The sequence below is a fragment of the Furipterus horrens genome, unplaced genomic scaffold, assembly GCF_987537825.1.
Source record: "Furipterus horrens unplaced genomic scaffold, mFurHor1.1.pri manual_scaffold_13, whole genome shotgun sequence".
In the NCBI taxonomy this organism is placed as follows: Eukaryota; Metazoa; Chordata; class Mammalia; order Chiroptera; family Furipteridae; genus Furipterus; species Furipterus horrens.
Window position 1 is genome coordinate 40564354 of NW_028327183.1, and position 16125 is coordinate 40580478.

Genomic DNA, 16125 nt, shown 5'->3' on the forward strand with positions numbered 1-16125 from the left:
AGTCAGATCTTATGGACCTCTATTATGAAAAACACTCTGGATCAGTTTTTTCTTTAAGCATAAAAATAAAATCTTTATTTTCAGTTATTACCCACCAATAAAAGAAAGTTAGGTTCACAGTTTTAGCTCTTGACACTAAGTGAACTTGGAGGCAGCTTTACATTCATTAGATATAACTAATGGACCGACTTGTTAAAATTCAGGCTATCATGAAAGCTTGCAACATATCAAATGTTGCTGGCAGAATGGCAGCAATGGCTGACAGAGAATGGAACTTGTGAAGTGTTTTTAACAGCAGGTGTTTTCTTTTCTCTCTTGCTCTCTCTTTTTTTACTAAAAGGCAAAAGATTTATTCATTTTGAAGAGAAACCAGAGTACAGGTGTTTTTATATGTTGCTAGAAATCAAGAGGTTTATGAACATGTTATATATTCAGAAATGAGTGAAACATTTGAAAGTCTAAACATATTGATTTAGGATTACCTATGTTGCAATCTCAAGAGAGATCAATAGTTCATATGGACTAAATTAATACTTGCCTCTAGGTAGCAGGTATGTTTATGAATATAAAATTATATTAGCCCTGGGTGGTGTGGCTCTGTGGATTGAGCGCCGGCCTGTGAACCAAAGGTCACCAGTTTCATTCCCAGTTAGGGCACATGCCTGGGTTGCGGGCCAGGTCCCCAGTGGGGGCATGCAAGAGGCAACCACATATTGATGTTGCTCTCCCTCTCTTTCTCCCTCCCCTCCCCTCTCTCTAAAAATTAAATAAATAAATAAATAAAAAATTTTTTTAAGTCGTCGTCGTCGTCGTCGTTGGCAGCCGTCCGTCTCGAGAGACGATGGCGTAGCTTCTTGAGAGTCTATCTGCACCGCCGAGAATGGCTGTGCAGTCCGACTCGGGAGTGACAATCCCTGCCGCACTTGTTACAGGTGAAGGCAGATGGCTGTTGTTGCTGCTGTTGACGCTGCTTCCGCCTCGATCTTTTCTGGACCGCCTCCTCGTTGCGCGCAGCCTCTGCACGTGACGTACCTTGCCTGACCGCGAGCCTCCAGGCTAGGCGGTCGTCTGCTTGAACTTCCCATGTGTTGAGATTGATGGAGCATTGTGTCATGTCCTTTTTGCAGATGTCTTTGAACCGCAGTTTTGGGCGCCCTGTCATCCTCTTGCCTTCTGCTAGCTCGCCGTAGAGGAGGTCTTTGGGGATACGGCCTGCATCCATTCTTTTGACATGGCCGAGCCACCTGAGGCATCTCTCACTAAAAACTGCATGCAAACTGCTCATATTGGCTCGCTTCAGCACCTCGGTGTTGGGGACCTTATCCTGCCAGGCGACATGCAGGACGCGTCGCAGGCACCTCATGTGGAAGCGTTAAGTTTCCTTTCGTGCCTTGCGTAGGTGGTCCACGTCTCGCTGCCATAGAGGAGAGTGCTGAGTACGCAGGCTTGGTAGATGCGCAGTCTGGTTTTCTCAGTGAGGCTGGAATTGTTCCACGCTCGCCGGTTCAGTCTGGCCATAACTGTGGCTGCCCTGGCGATTCTCCGGTTGACCTCCAAGTCAACTGACAGAGAGCTCGAGATGGTGGACCCGAGGTAAGTGAAGTCGTTGACAACCTCCAGGGTGTACCCGTCGATGGTGATGCATGGGGGAGTCCCCGTGCCTTGAGCCATAACATTCGTCTTCGTCAGGCTGATGGCTAGTCCGAACTCCTTGCATGCATGGGAAAGGCAAGTGACTAGCTGCTGGAGTCCCTCTTCGGAGTGTGATGTCAAAGCTGCGTCGTCGGCGAAGAGCATCTCACGGATGAGCACCTCTTTGACTTTGGTCTTGGCTCGTAGACGGGCCAGGTTGTAGAGCTTGCCATCGGATCTGGTGTGAATGAAGACACCCTCGCTGCAGTCCTTAAAGGCATATTGGAGGAGCATGGAGAAGAAGATTCCGAACAGCGTAGGCGCGAGGACGCAGCCCTGCTTTACTCCGCTGCTGACTGGGAAGGCCTCAGAGGTTGCGCCGTTGTAGGACACCGTGCTGTGCATGTTGTCGTGAAAGGACATGACCACAGCAAGCAGATGTGGTGGACAGCCAATCTTCCGTAGCAAGCTGAAGAGACCGCTTCGACTGACCAGATCAAACGCCTTCGTAAGGTCGATGAAGGCGAGGTAGAGTGGTTTATGCTGCTCGTGACACTTCTCCTGCAGCTGGCGTAGGGAGAAGATCATGTCCACTGTTGAACGGCCAGCTCTGAAGCCACACTGGGACTCTGGGTAGACGCGGGAAGCAAGGGTCTGCAGGCGGGCAAGAGCGACCCGGGCGAATACTTTGCCGACGACGCTGAGGAGAGAGATGCCCCGGTAGTTGTTGCAGTCGCTGCGGTCTCCTTTGTTCTTGTACATGGTGATAATGTTGGCATCTCTCATATCCTGGGGGATGTAACCCTCCTTCCAGCAGCGACAGAGTAGATGGTGGAGCGGCTGTAGCAGGACTGGTTTCCCGCTCTTTAGGATTTCTGGAGGGATTCCGTCGCTTCCTGGTGCTTTCCCGCAAGCGAGGCGGTCGATGGCTTTGCTGAGCTCTGCCGCAGTAGGTGGAGTGTCTAGCTCCTCCATGACTGGTAGGTCTGGGATGGCGTTAAGAGCAGTGTCTGTTACGGTGTTCCTCGTTGCGTACAGCTCGAGGTAGTGCTCGGTCCACCGCCACATTTGCTGTTCCTGGTCAGTGATGACCTCACCTGTCTTGGACTTAAGGGGGGCGATCTTGGAGGGGATTGGGCCTGTTGCCTTCTTGATACCCTCATACATTCCTCGTGCGTTGCCTATATCGGCGGCTTCCTGAATGCTTCTGCACAGGTTTAGCCAATAGGTGTTGGCACAGTGGCGGGCGGTCTTCTGGACTTTGTTCCTGGCAGCCCGTAGAGCTTTAAGTGTACTGGGAGTGGGCGTGACCTTGTAAGCCAGTAGGGCCTTCCTCTTAGCCTCGATCACAGGTTCCATTTCTTCCCAGTGAGCCTCGTACCAGTCAGCGTTCTTCCGCTCTTTCTTCCCGTAAGCAATAATGGCGGAGTTGTATATGGCGTCGCGGAGACGTGGCCAATTGGATTCGATGATGTCATCTGCCGCCATTCCCTCGCCGAGTGCATCTTCCATCCTGTTGATGAATTGCTGGGTCTTAACTGGGTTGCTGGCACAACTGGTGTTGATGCGTGGGCGACCCTTCATCTTGGAGTGGTGCAACCTCTTCGGCATTATGCGCACCTTGCTTACCACGAGGGCATGGTCCGTGTTGCAGTCTGCACTGTGGTAGCTGCGGGTGAGGAGGGTGCTGCCAATATCCGTTCTTCTGGTGATGACGAGGTCAAGCTGGTGCCAGTGGCGGGAGCGGGGGTGCCTCCATGACACCTGGTGGATCTCTTTGCACTTGAAGAATGTGTTTGTCACGCACAGGCCGTGGTGACACGAAAGCTCAAGCAGTCGCTGACCATTCTCATTGATCTTTCCTCTCCCAAAGTTTCCAAGGCAGGTGGGCCAGGCCATGTGGTCGGCTCCTACTCTTGCGTTGAAGTCTCCAAGGAGATAGAGAGCGTTACTTCTGGGGATCTTGGATAACGCTTCGTCCAGTGCATGGTAGAACTGTTCTTTCTCTTCGATGGTGGCGCAGAGGGTTGGGGCGTACGCGCTAAGAATGCTGACTGGGCCGAAAGTTGTTGACAATCGGAGGGTAAGTAATCTCTCTGTGCCTCCTGTGGGTGGCTCTATGGAGTTAACAAGCGTGTTCTTCACAGCAAACCCAACACCGTGCTGTCTTGGTTGGTCCGGAGACTTCCCTTGCCAGTAGAAGGTGTAGTTGGTTTCTCTGATAGTTCCGTTGTCGGCCAACCGGGTCTCCTGTAGAGCCGCAATGTCGATGTTTAGTCGTGCCAGTTCCCTATCGATGACAGCGGTTTTCCTGGCACCCTTGATCCACGGAAGGTCTGCAGTAAGTCCGGGGCACATGGTCCTGATGTTCCAGCTAGCGAGGCGAAGAGCCGGAGGCTTCTTTCTTGTTGTTTGCTTGGAATTAACTGGTGCGGGTGTTTTGTGGCCCACTTTTCGAGAGGCGCCTCTCTGATCCCCACGCACCCAGTGGGGCAGGCGAGCCATGGCGAGACGGCACCTAATTGGCTGGGGCTGCCCAGCTTGAGGCGGGCGGTAGCTGTCCAGTGAGGTGCGATGACCTCTCCCACCGTCAGAGGAGACCCCTGGCGCTCGTTTCCTTCGCCAATCGGATGAGCTTATAACCGGTATCTGTCTCCTCCCGTGTTGAGTCGACATCTTGCGATGACGCTGAAGTGTCCTCTCCAGTGAAACTGAAGCTACAGAGCCTGGGCAGGGTGATATGGAGGGTCTGCTGTTGCCCATGCAGCAGACCCCCCCTCTCTTCGCAGCTGAAGGGTCCAAGGGAAAGACAAAGTCAATACAGCTTGGCTTCAGGTGCGCCGCAGGAGTTGCCGGTGTTGACTACAATGTCAAACCGCGTTAGGGACTCCGGCTCCAGATTTTCTGTCGGGGTTTACTCCCTTAGCCTTTCCCCTGTAGAGGTATGCCGCAAGGCAGTGGAGGTTTTTTTTTTAAGTACAGCATAAGGAATATAGTCAATAATATTGTAATCACCCTGTATGGGGTCAGATGGATACTAGACCTATTGTGGTGATGATTTTGTAAGGTATATACATATATAATCATTATGTTATACACTTGAATTAATATAATATTGAATTTCAACTGTAACTGAAAAGTAAAATTTTAAAAATACTAACTATGCCCTGGCTGGTGTGGCTCAGTGGATTGAGTGCCAGCCTGTGAACCAAAAGGTCACTGGTTCCATTCCCAGTCAGGGCACATGCCTGGGTTTCGGTCCAGGTCCCAGGTTGGGGGCATGCAAGAGGCAACTAACTGAGCCATGTATCTCTCAAACACGTTGCTTTTTCTCCCCCTCTCTTTCTCCCTCCCTTCCCCTCTCTCTACAGTAAAAAGATAAAATCTTTTTTTTTTAGTATTTATATATATTTTGAAGCTTTAGAAACCCTTCCCACACACTTATAAACCATTCCCAGTCCTTTATTAACCTTTCCCACTCCCTTATTAACCTTTTCCACACTTTTATAAACACTACTTATGTTCTTTTTTTTTCCAGCTTTTCTTTATTGATTATATTGTTACAATAGTTCCAATTTTCTCCCCTTTACTCCCCTCCACCCAGCATCTCCCTCCCCCAGCAATCCCCCCCCCCAAGTCCATACCCATGGTTCATAAAAAATAACTATCCCTCCCTCTCAGATGTTAAGACCCTTTGTAATCTTGTAAAGGACAATGGGCGAAGGTCTCAGGCTCCTCTAGCTGCTTCAAGCTGGACATGGTCGTCGTACTACCTACCCTTGGGTCCAGAAATCCCTAATAATAGTGGGGGTGTGGAGGGGAGGGTGGCCTTCCAACATGGGGAAGGATCGTGCAGACTCCAGGTCAGTTGGCTGTCTCCGGACAACGGCGTGCTTGGTTTAACAGGCTGGCATCCTTGTGTTCTGGGGGCAACAGATTTGGCGAAAAGGGTTAAAAGACATCACTCAATCCATAACTACTAGATGACAAAAGGCAGGGATTAATTTTTCAATGTTCCACATTAGGAAAAAAAAGGGGGGGGCTTCTTTGGAGGAAGGTGTGCTAGACACATCTCGCCTGTCCAAAACCCTTTTGCCCATTATATTTAGTTTGGGCTGAGGGAAATAGTTTATGTTTCCCCCCTCTCAGACCTCTGAGCCCTTTCTGTCCAAGCCAAAAAAGATAAAATCTTTTAAAGAAATATTAACTATACTAGCTGACTCCGGCAACAGTTATCAATGGATGCTCAGACCTTATAGTGAAAGGTTAGTGGGGAACAGAATCTGGCCAGACTCCAGGGTTACTTGCTAATTGCAAAGGAGGAAATATCTTTTTATCGTGTGGAGATGTGGTGCTTACCAGTTTAATCAAGTAATGAACCTTTGCATCCACCACAGTGGGACACCCTGACACTGGTGCCTCCTGAAATGATGCATAGAAAGTACACAGCATTCTCTATGGAACTTCCCTGTAAGATTGCACAAAACTGCACCTCATCCAGTCTCTAGACCCAAACTTCAGCTTATAGAAAACAGGAACATATGAAACACGAACGTAATCAGTCTACGGACATACCACCCTGAACGCGCCCGATCTCGTCTGATCTCGGAAGCTAAACATGAACATAATCAGACAAATACAGAATGTGGGACATCTGTAGCACAACTGAGCTGTTCCACCGAAAATTCAGTTTAAGAAAACACAAAAAAAGGATTAATGAGGCTGGGTAGGATGTTCCAGGAAAAACAAAAAACAAAAAAAACCCCTACTATATAACCTGTTTATTACAACCAAATAAGCATCTGAGCCTTCACTGAATCCTGATTTGGGCGTGTGGGGGAACAACTATAAAACATATTTTTAGGAAAATTGGGGAAATTTGAATAAGGATAATGCATGATATTATGGAATTTCCTTAGATGTGGAATAGTGTTGTGGCTTGTAGGTGAGTGTCCTTAATCTTAAGAGATGCATGCTGAGCTATTAAGGGTAGAATGTCAAGATGTCTGCAATTTATTCACTGGTGGAAAAGAAAAAGGAAAAAAAATTGTACACATATACACGTGTGTGTATATATATATATATATATATATATATATATATATATATATATATATATATATATATCTCGTCGGCAGCCGTCCGTCTCGAGAGACGATGGTGTAGCTTCTCAAGAGTCTATCTGCACCGCCGAGAATGGCTGTGCAGTCCGACTCGGGAGTGACACGGTATCTGTCTCCTCCCATGTTGAATCGACATCTTGCGATGACGCTGGAGTGTCCTCTCCAGCGAAGCTGAAGCTACAGAGCCTGGGCAGGGTGATATGGAGGGTCTGCTGTTGCCCATGCAGCAGACCCCCCCTCTCTTCGCAGCTGAAGGGTCCAAGGGAAAGACGGAGTCAATACAGCTTGGCTTCAGGTGCGCCGCAGGAGTTGCCGGTGTTGACTACAATGTCAAACCGCCTTAGGGACTCCGGCTCCGGATTTTCTGTCGGGGTTTACTCCCTTAGCCTTTCCCCTGAAGAGGTATGCCGCAAGGCAGCGGAGGTTTTTTGGAGTCAGAGTTTTCCTTCTCTGATGTGCCCTGACTGGAAGATCGAACCAGCGACACTTAGCTCGCAGGCCGACGCTCAATCCACTGAGCCAAACCAGCCAGGGCTCTGAATGATATCTACCACATATATATATATATTCATACATATGCAGATAAAGAAAACAAAATGTTAATTAAATCTAGCCCTGGTTGCTGTGGCTCAGTGGATTGAACGGAGGCCTGCGAGCCAAGTGTCGCTGGTTCAATTCCCAATCAGGGCACATTACTAGATTGCACGACAGGTCCCCAGTTTGGGGCGCGAGTGAGAGGCAACCATACAGTGATGTTTCTCTCCCTCTCTTTCTCCTTTCCCCTCTCTCTAAAAATAAAATAAACAAACTAATTAATTAATTTAAAAAAAAGCAATTAAATCTAGATCGAAGAGTATTCAAGTGCTCTGAATATATGCTTTTAAAAATATATTTTCTGCCCTGGCTGGTGTGGCTCAGTGGATTGAGCACTGGCCTGTGAACTGAAGGGTCGCTGGCTCGATTCCTAGTTGGGGCACATGTCTGGGCTGTGGGCTGGGTCCCCATTTGGGGGTGTGCCAGGGGCAATTGATAGATGTTTCTCTGGCTCATGGATGTTTCTCTCCCTCTCTTCCTCCCCTCCTTCCTCTGTCTCTAAAAATAAATAAATATTTTAAAACGTATTTTCTATATGCTAGAAATTTTTTCATAATTAAGAGGGTAAAATGCTAATTAGAACCTGGACTCTGCAAGGCAAATTCATATAACTTTCCCCACAACCTCTCTTTGTGGCCGGGGAAGAAGGAAGTTCAGAGCCTCCAAGAGGCTCCCTCCAGGAGTCATTTGATTAACATGTCTATATTGGTGAGCACTGCTGTAGATGATGGGGGTAGAGCACTGGATAAGCCTCACATTGTCTCACTCCTTATGGATTAGGGGAGGGCCTGGAGAGAGAAAAGAAATATGAAGAAAGGGAACATGGAATAGAGACCTGGTGAAATGAGAGCGGTAGTAAGGCTCTGTTGGAAGGGTGTTCCAGCCAGAGGGAAGGGCCAGTGCGAAGGCTGGGAGGTGGGAGTGTTCGCGGTCAGTTGGGCAGCAAGGCCTGCATAGCTGGGTTGTATGCTGTTTGGAGGAGGTCAGACAAGTTTTCAGGCCCTTCAGAGCATGCTATGGACATTTGTTCGTCCTGAGTAGGATGAGAAGACCCTGGGAGATGAATAAATGATTAAGGTAATCTCTGCTTCTGTTCAGTGACTTGAAGAAAACAAAATAGGTTGGGATTGATAGAGAGGCTTGGGGAGGGTGCCTGTAGTCAGGTGGTCCCAGAGAGTCTCCCTTAGTAGGCGACTTTGAAGCTGAGATCAGAAAGTGGAGAAGGAGCTAGGAATTCAAAGGGCTGGGGGAAGGGAAAAGGAAAGAGATCGGGCCTGGTGAAATGAAACCAGAAGCCAAGCCAGGGGCCCAGAAAGCCTGGGGAGGAGCCTCAGCCAGCTGGGGAGGGAGGGGGTAGGGAGAGCGCCCCGCCCCAGCCGGCAGCCCCACCCGGCCTCTAGGGAGAGAGGAGGCGCCGGGCGGCTCCACGCTGTCGCAGCCTCCGGGTATACCGCCGGTGGCCAGCGCCCGGAGAGGAGGGTGGAGGTTAGAGACCTGGCCTCCGTGGCCACGCCCCAGATGGCCACGGCCCATCCCCCACAGGCGGATGGCGGGGAAGAGTCAATTGGCGAACTTGGACTGCGCCCTCAAGGACCCTGTTCCCTCTGCCGTGCCAACCTTTCCACTTCTCTCTCCGGTCCTTTAGCAGGGCAGGAGCTGAGCCACTGAGCCTCAATTTGTACATCTGTAAAGTGGGGGTGCTTCTCATACTGGCCTTCCTGTGGTTGTCTTCAGGACAATTAAAGAGAGCCCTTTTAAAAGTGAGTCAGGTCTGGTTTCCCCTCTGCTCACTCAGAGTAAAGCTCAAGTCCTTTCTGTGGGACTCCCACACACGCTACATGATTTGTCCCCCTCAGCCCTTTACCCTCACCTCCTAGTACTCTCCCCTTTGCTCACTCTGTTCCAGACACACTGACCTCCTCAGGGTCCCAAAACTCTCCATCAAGCTCTGACCTCAGGGCCTTTGCACTGGCTGTTCCCTCTGCCAGGATCAGTCCCCCATAGATTTCCCTCACTTCTCACCTCCTCCAGGTCTTTACTCAAATGGCACCTTTTCACTGATGCCTTCTCTAGTCCTCCCATCTATATAGCGAGAACTGCCCTCCCATCACATTCCTGCTTTTTCGCTATAGCATTTACCACCACTTGACAGACTGTACATGTTATTTATTTTTTGTGTTTACTTCAGCCTCCCCATACTATGATGATTTATGAAAGCAGGAACTGTTTTACTCATGTGCCTGGAAGAGTGCCAGGACAATAGTAGGCACTCAATCAATTTGAGCAATTATTGGAACCGTTGGTGTGCATCAGGCCCCCTTTTACACACTTCACAGGATCGCTCAGTGAGGCAGGTATTGCTCCTGGTCTTCAGGTTGACATGCTGGTGTGTTTGAAGAACAGGAGAGAATAGTGTGGCTGGAGAATAGGAGTGAGGAAGTGCTGGGGAGATGAGTTTGGAGAAGTGGGAGGAAGCGTTGGCTATAGCAAGGCTGGGAGTTTATTTCTTCTACAATAGCAAAAATAAATTTTTTGAGTGCCCACCTGTGCCAAGCAGTTCTATGCACCAGGGAATATAGCTGGGCTAAGACCAACAAAACCCCTTCCTCTGAATTTCCAAAAGGCCAGGAGGCTAACCATAAACAGGTAGGTGCTACTAAGAAAACCAAACAGAATGTGATGGGGTGATCTAGGAAAGGCCTGAGAAGTGTTCCCTGGGGAGTTAACAGCAAGTGCAAAGGCCCCAGGGTGGAAATGAACTTGGGATGAAAGGAGACCAATGTGGCTGCAAGCGAGAGAGAGGAAAGTGGGAGATTAAACTGGGCCAGTTAGGAGTGAGATTGTCACGTCTCATAGAATTTGGCGAAGTTGAGGTTTTATCCCATGTGAGAAGTTCACTTCAAGTTTAAAGTAGGGGGAAGACATGATCCAATGGGCATTTAAATTGAGACATGGACATCATGTACCTTCTTGAGATCCTCTTGACCACCATCTCTCTCTTGATTGGCACCCGTTAGTTACCCCACTGCTTTCAGACTTAGAAAGCAATGCCCTTCAGGGTGACAATCTGGCTTTGAGCCAGAAAGCACAGGCAGTGTGGTTCCTCCCTGCAACCCTTCCAGAAAATCCCTCACTCACTGTTTGTCCTCAAAGCTTTGTGGAGGGATAGCCAGTGCAGCAGCAATATTATCACATTGTCTTCCCTGGTCTCCCTTTTGTTTTCCCCTCACACTCACTAGTTTGCACTCGCACCGCCCAAATAAGTCCTTAGAACCCTAACTTTATCCTGGGCTTTGCTTCCTGGCCACGGGTATTTTTTCTCCTCTGGGCTTCAGCAGCACATTTCATACAATAAAGGGTTGACTTTTAAGTTCCAGAAAGCACTGTCCTTTGACATACAGTTCATGTGACTGTTTCTCTCTCCTGTGTCTGTCTACCCACGTGGCTCGCTCTGGAGGTAGATTGAGTTTGAATCCTAGCCCCCTGCTACTCACTCTTACCAGCTGTGTGACCATGAACAGGCGACTTGGTCTCCCTGAACCTCAGCCCCTTTTATATAAAACATGATTATAGTAGATACTTCTACATAATTGTGAGGATTAAATGACTTAATTCAAATAAAGTGGGCAGAACAGTGTTCTAACAAGAACTCAATAAAGTTACATTTAAATGGTATACCTGCCCCAACTTTGGGGGAAGAGATGGATACAGGTGTCTAGGGAACTCACCAGGTTCCTCCCATCAACCCACTGATATTTATAAACTTTAGGCAACACCATCCCTTCTAAAATATTTTTATTAAAAAAAATTACAATCAAACCCCACCACCCACCCCACCCCCAAACCACCACAAAACCCGCCTTTCTTTTAAATAATGCGGCATGGAGCAGTTTGGTTTCCACCCTATTGCACGTGGTCCGGCCTGGTTATGAATCAGGAGGCTGCTGGGACTGGGGTACTGCCAAGGAGGTGGGTTTCAGCCTGGAGGGAGAAGTCCAGCCCCTCCTACTCCTTTCAGGTACAAGAGGCAGAGCTTGGGTTTCCATAGCAACCAGGCAACACATCCCTGTCATCCTTTGACAGACCCAGCTTATCTTCCCTGAGGCCCCAATGGTCACAAGAGGAGTAGGAACTGGAGGGGAAGGCAGAAGAAATATAGAAGTGGGAAATCAAGACTCCCAGAAACAGTCTCATTAAGGCATTTGGAACAGATAAATTAATTCAGGAAGACCCACCTTCACAGAAGGATGCGGTAACCAGACACACACACACATGCAAGACAGTTTGTGGAACCCTGAAACGGGAGAAAAGGGGGCCAGCCACTGCTTAAAGCCCCCACCAAAACACACACACACACAAACACACACAGTTGCATCTAGGGATCCAGCCCACCGAGGCTGAGATGTGGAGGGAGCAATCCCCAACCATCAAACTTTTAGGATCCCAGAATGATTTCCATGATGTGATCTAGTTCATTCCATTCCCAGGACCCTGGCGCACAGAAAAGGTTGTGAGGAGGCTCCGGTAGGGCCAGCGCAGGCTCCTTCTCCACTGCGGAAGTGTCAATGTCCAGAAAAAAGTCATCCAGACCTGAGTCCCCCAGATACCGAGAGCTCAGGGCTTCTAAGAAAACTGGGTCAGGCTGGGGCAGCACTTCGTTTTGTGGGCACGGGGGAGCCACTGGATTCTGAGGGGTCTCTGTCTCGTCCATAGAAGTCTCCAGCTCCCTTAGAATAGAGCCAATGGTAGTAGACAAGGAGAAGTCCTCTTCACCCAGAAAGAGGGGCTCAGGGGGCAGTGCAGGTGCTGGAGCCAGGCAAAGCGCCGCCTGGAGCTGCTGGAGGGTGTTGTGGATGAGGACATGCCTGCGCAGGCTGGGTGCTCGGGGACCCAGGCTTCGCTGGACTTTGTCTAGGGAAATGCGGAGCAGAGCTTGCTGGTAGCTTCGCAGGCCCGCTGGACCCCAGTCCCACTTCTCATCCTCCTCTTCCTCCTCCAAGTCGGAGTGTTTCCTCTTCAAGCCTCCTACCATGATGCCCTGTGGAGAGAAGGGCAAGTCAGACACAGTAGGGCTAGTTCAAATTCTGAATCTCCTGTATTGGTGGTTGTTGATTTTTAATGATCTGAACTTGTTTTTGCATCTATAAAATGGAAATAGTATAATTCCCACAAGGCTAAAAATGAGAGTAAATGTATGTGACTAAGGAAACAAGACCTGTTCACAGCTGGGTTTGAATTTCACTCACTCGCCTGGGTCACCTGGAATACTGAGTTTTCCTCCTTGAGACTCAATTTCCTCATCTGCAGGATGAGAATCCCAAGTGAAGTCCCCTAGGTAGTCTTAAAACTATTCTTTCCACAACACTCATTTCTTCAAATGTGACACACACAAGACAGGTGTAGAGTACACACACCTAGACTGGAAGTAGGGAATCCTCGCTTAGAATTCTGCCTTTCACACTGCTCTGCTTTGTGACCCTGGGAAGTGATGTGACTTTACCTCTCTGGGCCTCAGTTTCCTCATCTGTAAAATGGGGACTGTAAAAATTCTCACCACATCCTCAAGGAGACCCCATGAGTAATATGCACAGGGTTCAGCACACGGGAAATGCTTACTGAACAAGAGTTATGGTAATTGCCATTCATTCAATAATTTTATTTATCGTCCATCAAGCCATCTGGAGCCCTGTGAAGGCATCTATTTGTCGAGACTCTTCTTTCAGAGTATATTTCTGGTCATGCCCTCTTCCTAACTGACTGGGAGCGCTCACAACAGCAACGTACCGGCCTTTCTCGTTACATTCGCACAAGCCTTCTGTTACCCCTAAAGCGAGGCCCCATAGAAAAACTTGCTAGAACTTGACTCACACCCAGACCCGCCCCCTTCCGACCTATCCAACCACACCTCAGCCCTCTACAGGGCCCGCCCCCTGCACGGATTTATAGACGCCTTCAGCAGCCAGGCACGCCCAAATTTGGCGCAGGAGCTGCTGGGAAATGTGGGCCAAGAGCCGCCAGGTACCCACGTACGTAGACTTTCAGCGTGCACTGCGATCCCCAGAGAGCTCCGCACGCCACAAGGGAGAACCTCCCACACCCTCCCTCAGGGCATGCGCACAAATGACCGGGGCGGGTGGGGGAAGGGAACCCGGACGTCCAGCTGCCGAGCGCCTGCCGAGCCCCGCCCTCCACTGCTCCCAGGGCGGTGGGTCTGAGCTCCACGCCCTGAACACCCCTCCCCCACCCCAGACTGCGGCTCTAACACTGCTTTCTCCAGATCCTTCAGACCCCACAAGGTCCTGGAGTCCTCCCCCAAACTGCTCTCGAGTTCAGAGACGCAGGCCCCAACCCACCGCTCAAAGACTGCAAATGCTCTCCATTCAGGACACTATAGTTATCTCAATTTTGAGACCTTTCCTCTTCAACTTTCCCGTCTTACAAACGCCTCTCGACTTCACCTCCAAACTCCCCTCTCTGGCTCCAAGATCTGAACACAGGACTGTCCCCACCACCCTCTCTCCGCCACTCTGCCTGGGAAACCAAGATTGCTTTCTCGCTTCTTCAAAATGCCCGGGACCCCAGCCCCAGTACTTAACACTTTTTCCAGAACACTAGAGCCCCAGATTCAACCCTTCCGGGAGACCCGAATTGTCCTAATTCCAGATTTCCTGCCCCCAAAGTTCCTTCCCTGGTTCTTTTGCTTCTCCAAACACCCCAGGTCCTAACTTCAAATTCCCTCCATTTGAAGATCCTGCCCAACATCTTCGCCGCTTGTCCAGGATCTCGATTCAGTTCTCGGTCCCCTATCAGTCACTCTGAATCTGCGATCCCCTCTCCTATCCAGACTCCGCCTCCACAACTCTCGAGACGCACCTCTTCCACCTCCCCCCAACCCAAAGCAGGGCTCAAGCCAGGAAACCACCCCTCACCTCAACTGCTAAGTTCACAACGACCAGCTCCCGGAACGTCCGCAGCTTTGCAACCCTCCGGTGCTCGCCTCCCTGGGCCTCTCAGTCTGGCGTTGGGCTCACTCAGCTCCGCCCCGGAGCTGAGCCACGAGAAGCGATTGGCTTAAATCTTGACCGCCGCGGGGTGCGGATTGGCTTGGCGGAGCCACCCGCTTGTCGCCAGAAGGCTGCCCACACGCCCTCCCTTCCCTTGCACCCGGGACCATTTAAAGGATTCCGACTCTCCAGGGGGCGGGGCCAGGTTTCTAGGGTGGAGGGGACATCAGAACCGTTTTCCTTCAAATCAGCTACTGCCCTCGCTCCAAGATCGTCAGCATTGCTGTCTGAAACCCTTTACACCAGGCCTGGACGCCGCTGCATAGCAAAACTGGCTGTCACGTTCGCCTTCCCCGCTTTCTGAGAAAGCCGAGCCGAGCCACTCGCGGAGGCCGCGCCTCCGGAGTTCCGAGGGCAGACGCTGCCAAGCGGATGATGACGTCACTGGAGGCCAGCCAATAGTTTCGCGCGGCGTATGTTGCCTGGGCGATCGCAGCCCACCCCTTCGCTGCGCTTGGCCTCTGGCTCTTCCCAAAATTTGACCTCCCGGGCTTCCATCTTCAGGACTGCTCAGCAAGTCCTCTGGTGGCCGGTCAGTCCCGAATCATCCTGATACCCCATCCTGCCTCTCTCAGCATGGCATCTCCGCTGCTGGAGAGCGATTCATGGCTCCCCAATACCCTGGGGACAAAGTCCAAACTCCTTACTTTTGCAACAAAGTCCTTTACGGTGTGGCCTGATACACACTCCTTGCGCCCTACCGTCCTCCCACACCAATTCACTTCGAGTTTTTCTAAAATGGCTTCAGGTGCCCTCGACCACCATGAACACAGAAATTTTGTGTTTTTTTAAATCTAATTTATCCCCAAGACCTACAACACTGCCAGCTACATAGCACGTACGCAAAAATGAGAATTAAAGGGGGTCAAATGTATGGTAAGGGATGAAAACTTAAGACTTTTGGTAGTGAACACACAATACAGTATACAGATATTGAATTGTAATGTTGTAGACCTGAAGTTTATATGATGTAATAACCAATGTTACCTCAATAAAAGTTAATTTTTAAAAAAGGTTCTTGGACCTTTAAACCTGTTTCCCCATTCTGAAAATAGACCCTCAATTCCCAGGCTGCCTCTCATCAGAAATCATCTCAAAGCCTTCTTCTTCCTGGAAACCCTCCCTGATGCTCCACAATGGATTGGTTCCCAAGGGTCCTGTGTTTCCCCCAGCGAAGCCCTGACCCCTCTGCCCATGCCTCCCCATAGTGGCCCTAAGCTGTCAGAGCCTGGACAGCGGGTCCCCTGAGGACAGGTACCAAGGTTACCTCTGTCACCCACTGTATGGTCACAGCAACATCTAGCAGAGGGCTGGACACAAAGCAGGCGCCCAGTAAAAGTTTGTTAAATACACAATGTGGCCGAGAGAAATAAAGAAGGCAGAAATAAAACAGTGCTAGTGCCCAGAAAGCCTGAAGCAGTAGTGCCCCACAACCACGAGTTTTCACCAGGCTACCCAAAACCAGTTCTCACTGGTCGGAATTACAACCAAGCCATCTTGCTGTTTGCAGAAATAGTGTAAGATTGGAATGGATTTCGCGGGTGGGAAGGAGAGGAGAGGGTATTGCAGGGGACTTGGGACTTGGGTAGGAAGGGAGGACTGACTCTCACTCAGGCCTGGGAAAAGTGTCTCTGGGGAATTAAGGCAGGGACAGTAGATTTCAAAGGGACATGATTAGGAAGGAGCGATTCTTTCCTTCCCCTCTCCCAAAC

The 16125-nt window shown here is 50.0% G+C and overlaps 1 protein-coding gene across 1 annotated transcript; it reads right to left on the reverse strand.

The window, feature by feature from the left end:
• Positions 1–11186: 11186 nt before the first annotated feature.
• Positions 11187–14737, reverse strand: SERTAD3 (SERTA domain containing 3). Its single transcript, XM_090259778.1, has 2 exons — positions 14279–14737; positions 11187–12387 (listed from the first exon to the last, which is right to left on the reverse strand). Exon 2 carries the CDS (start codon positions 12379–12381, stop codon positions 11785–11787), a length of 597 nt encoding a protein of 198 aa, XP_090115904.1. The 5' UTR covers positions 12382–12387; positions 14279–14737; the 3' UTR covers positions 11187–11784.
• Between the last annotated feature and the right edge of the window lie 1388 nt (positions 14738–16125).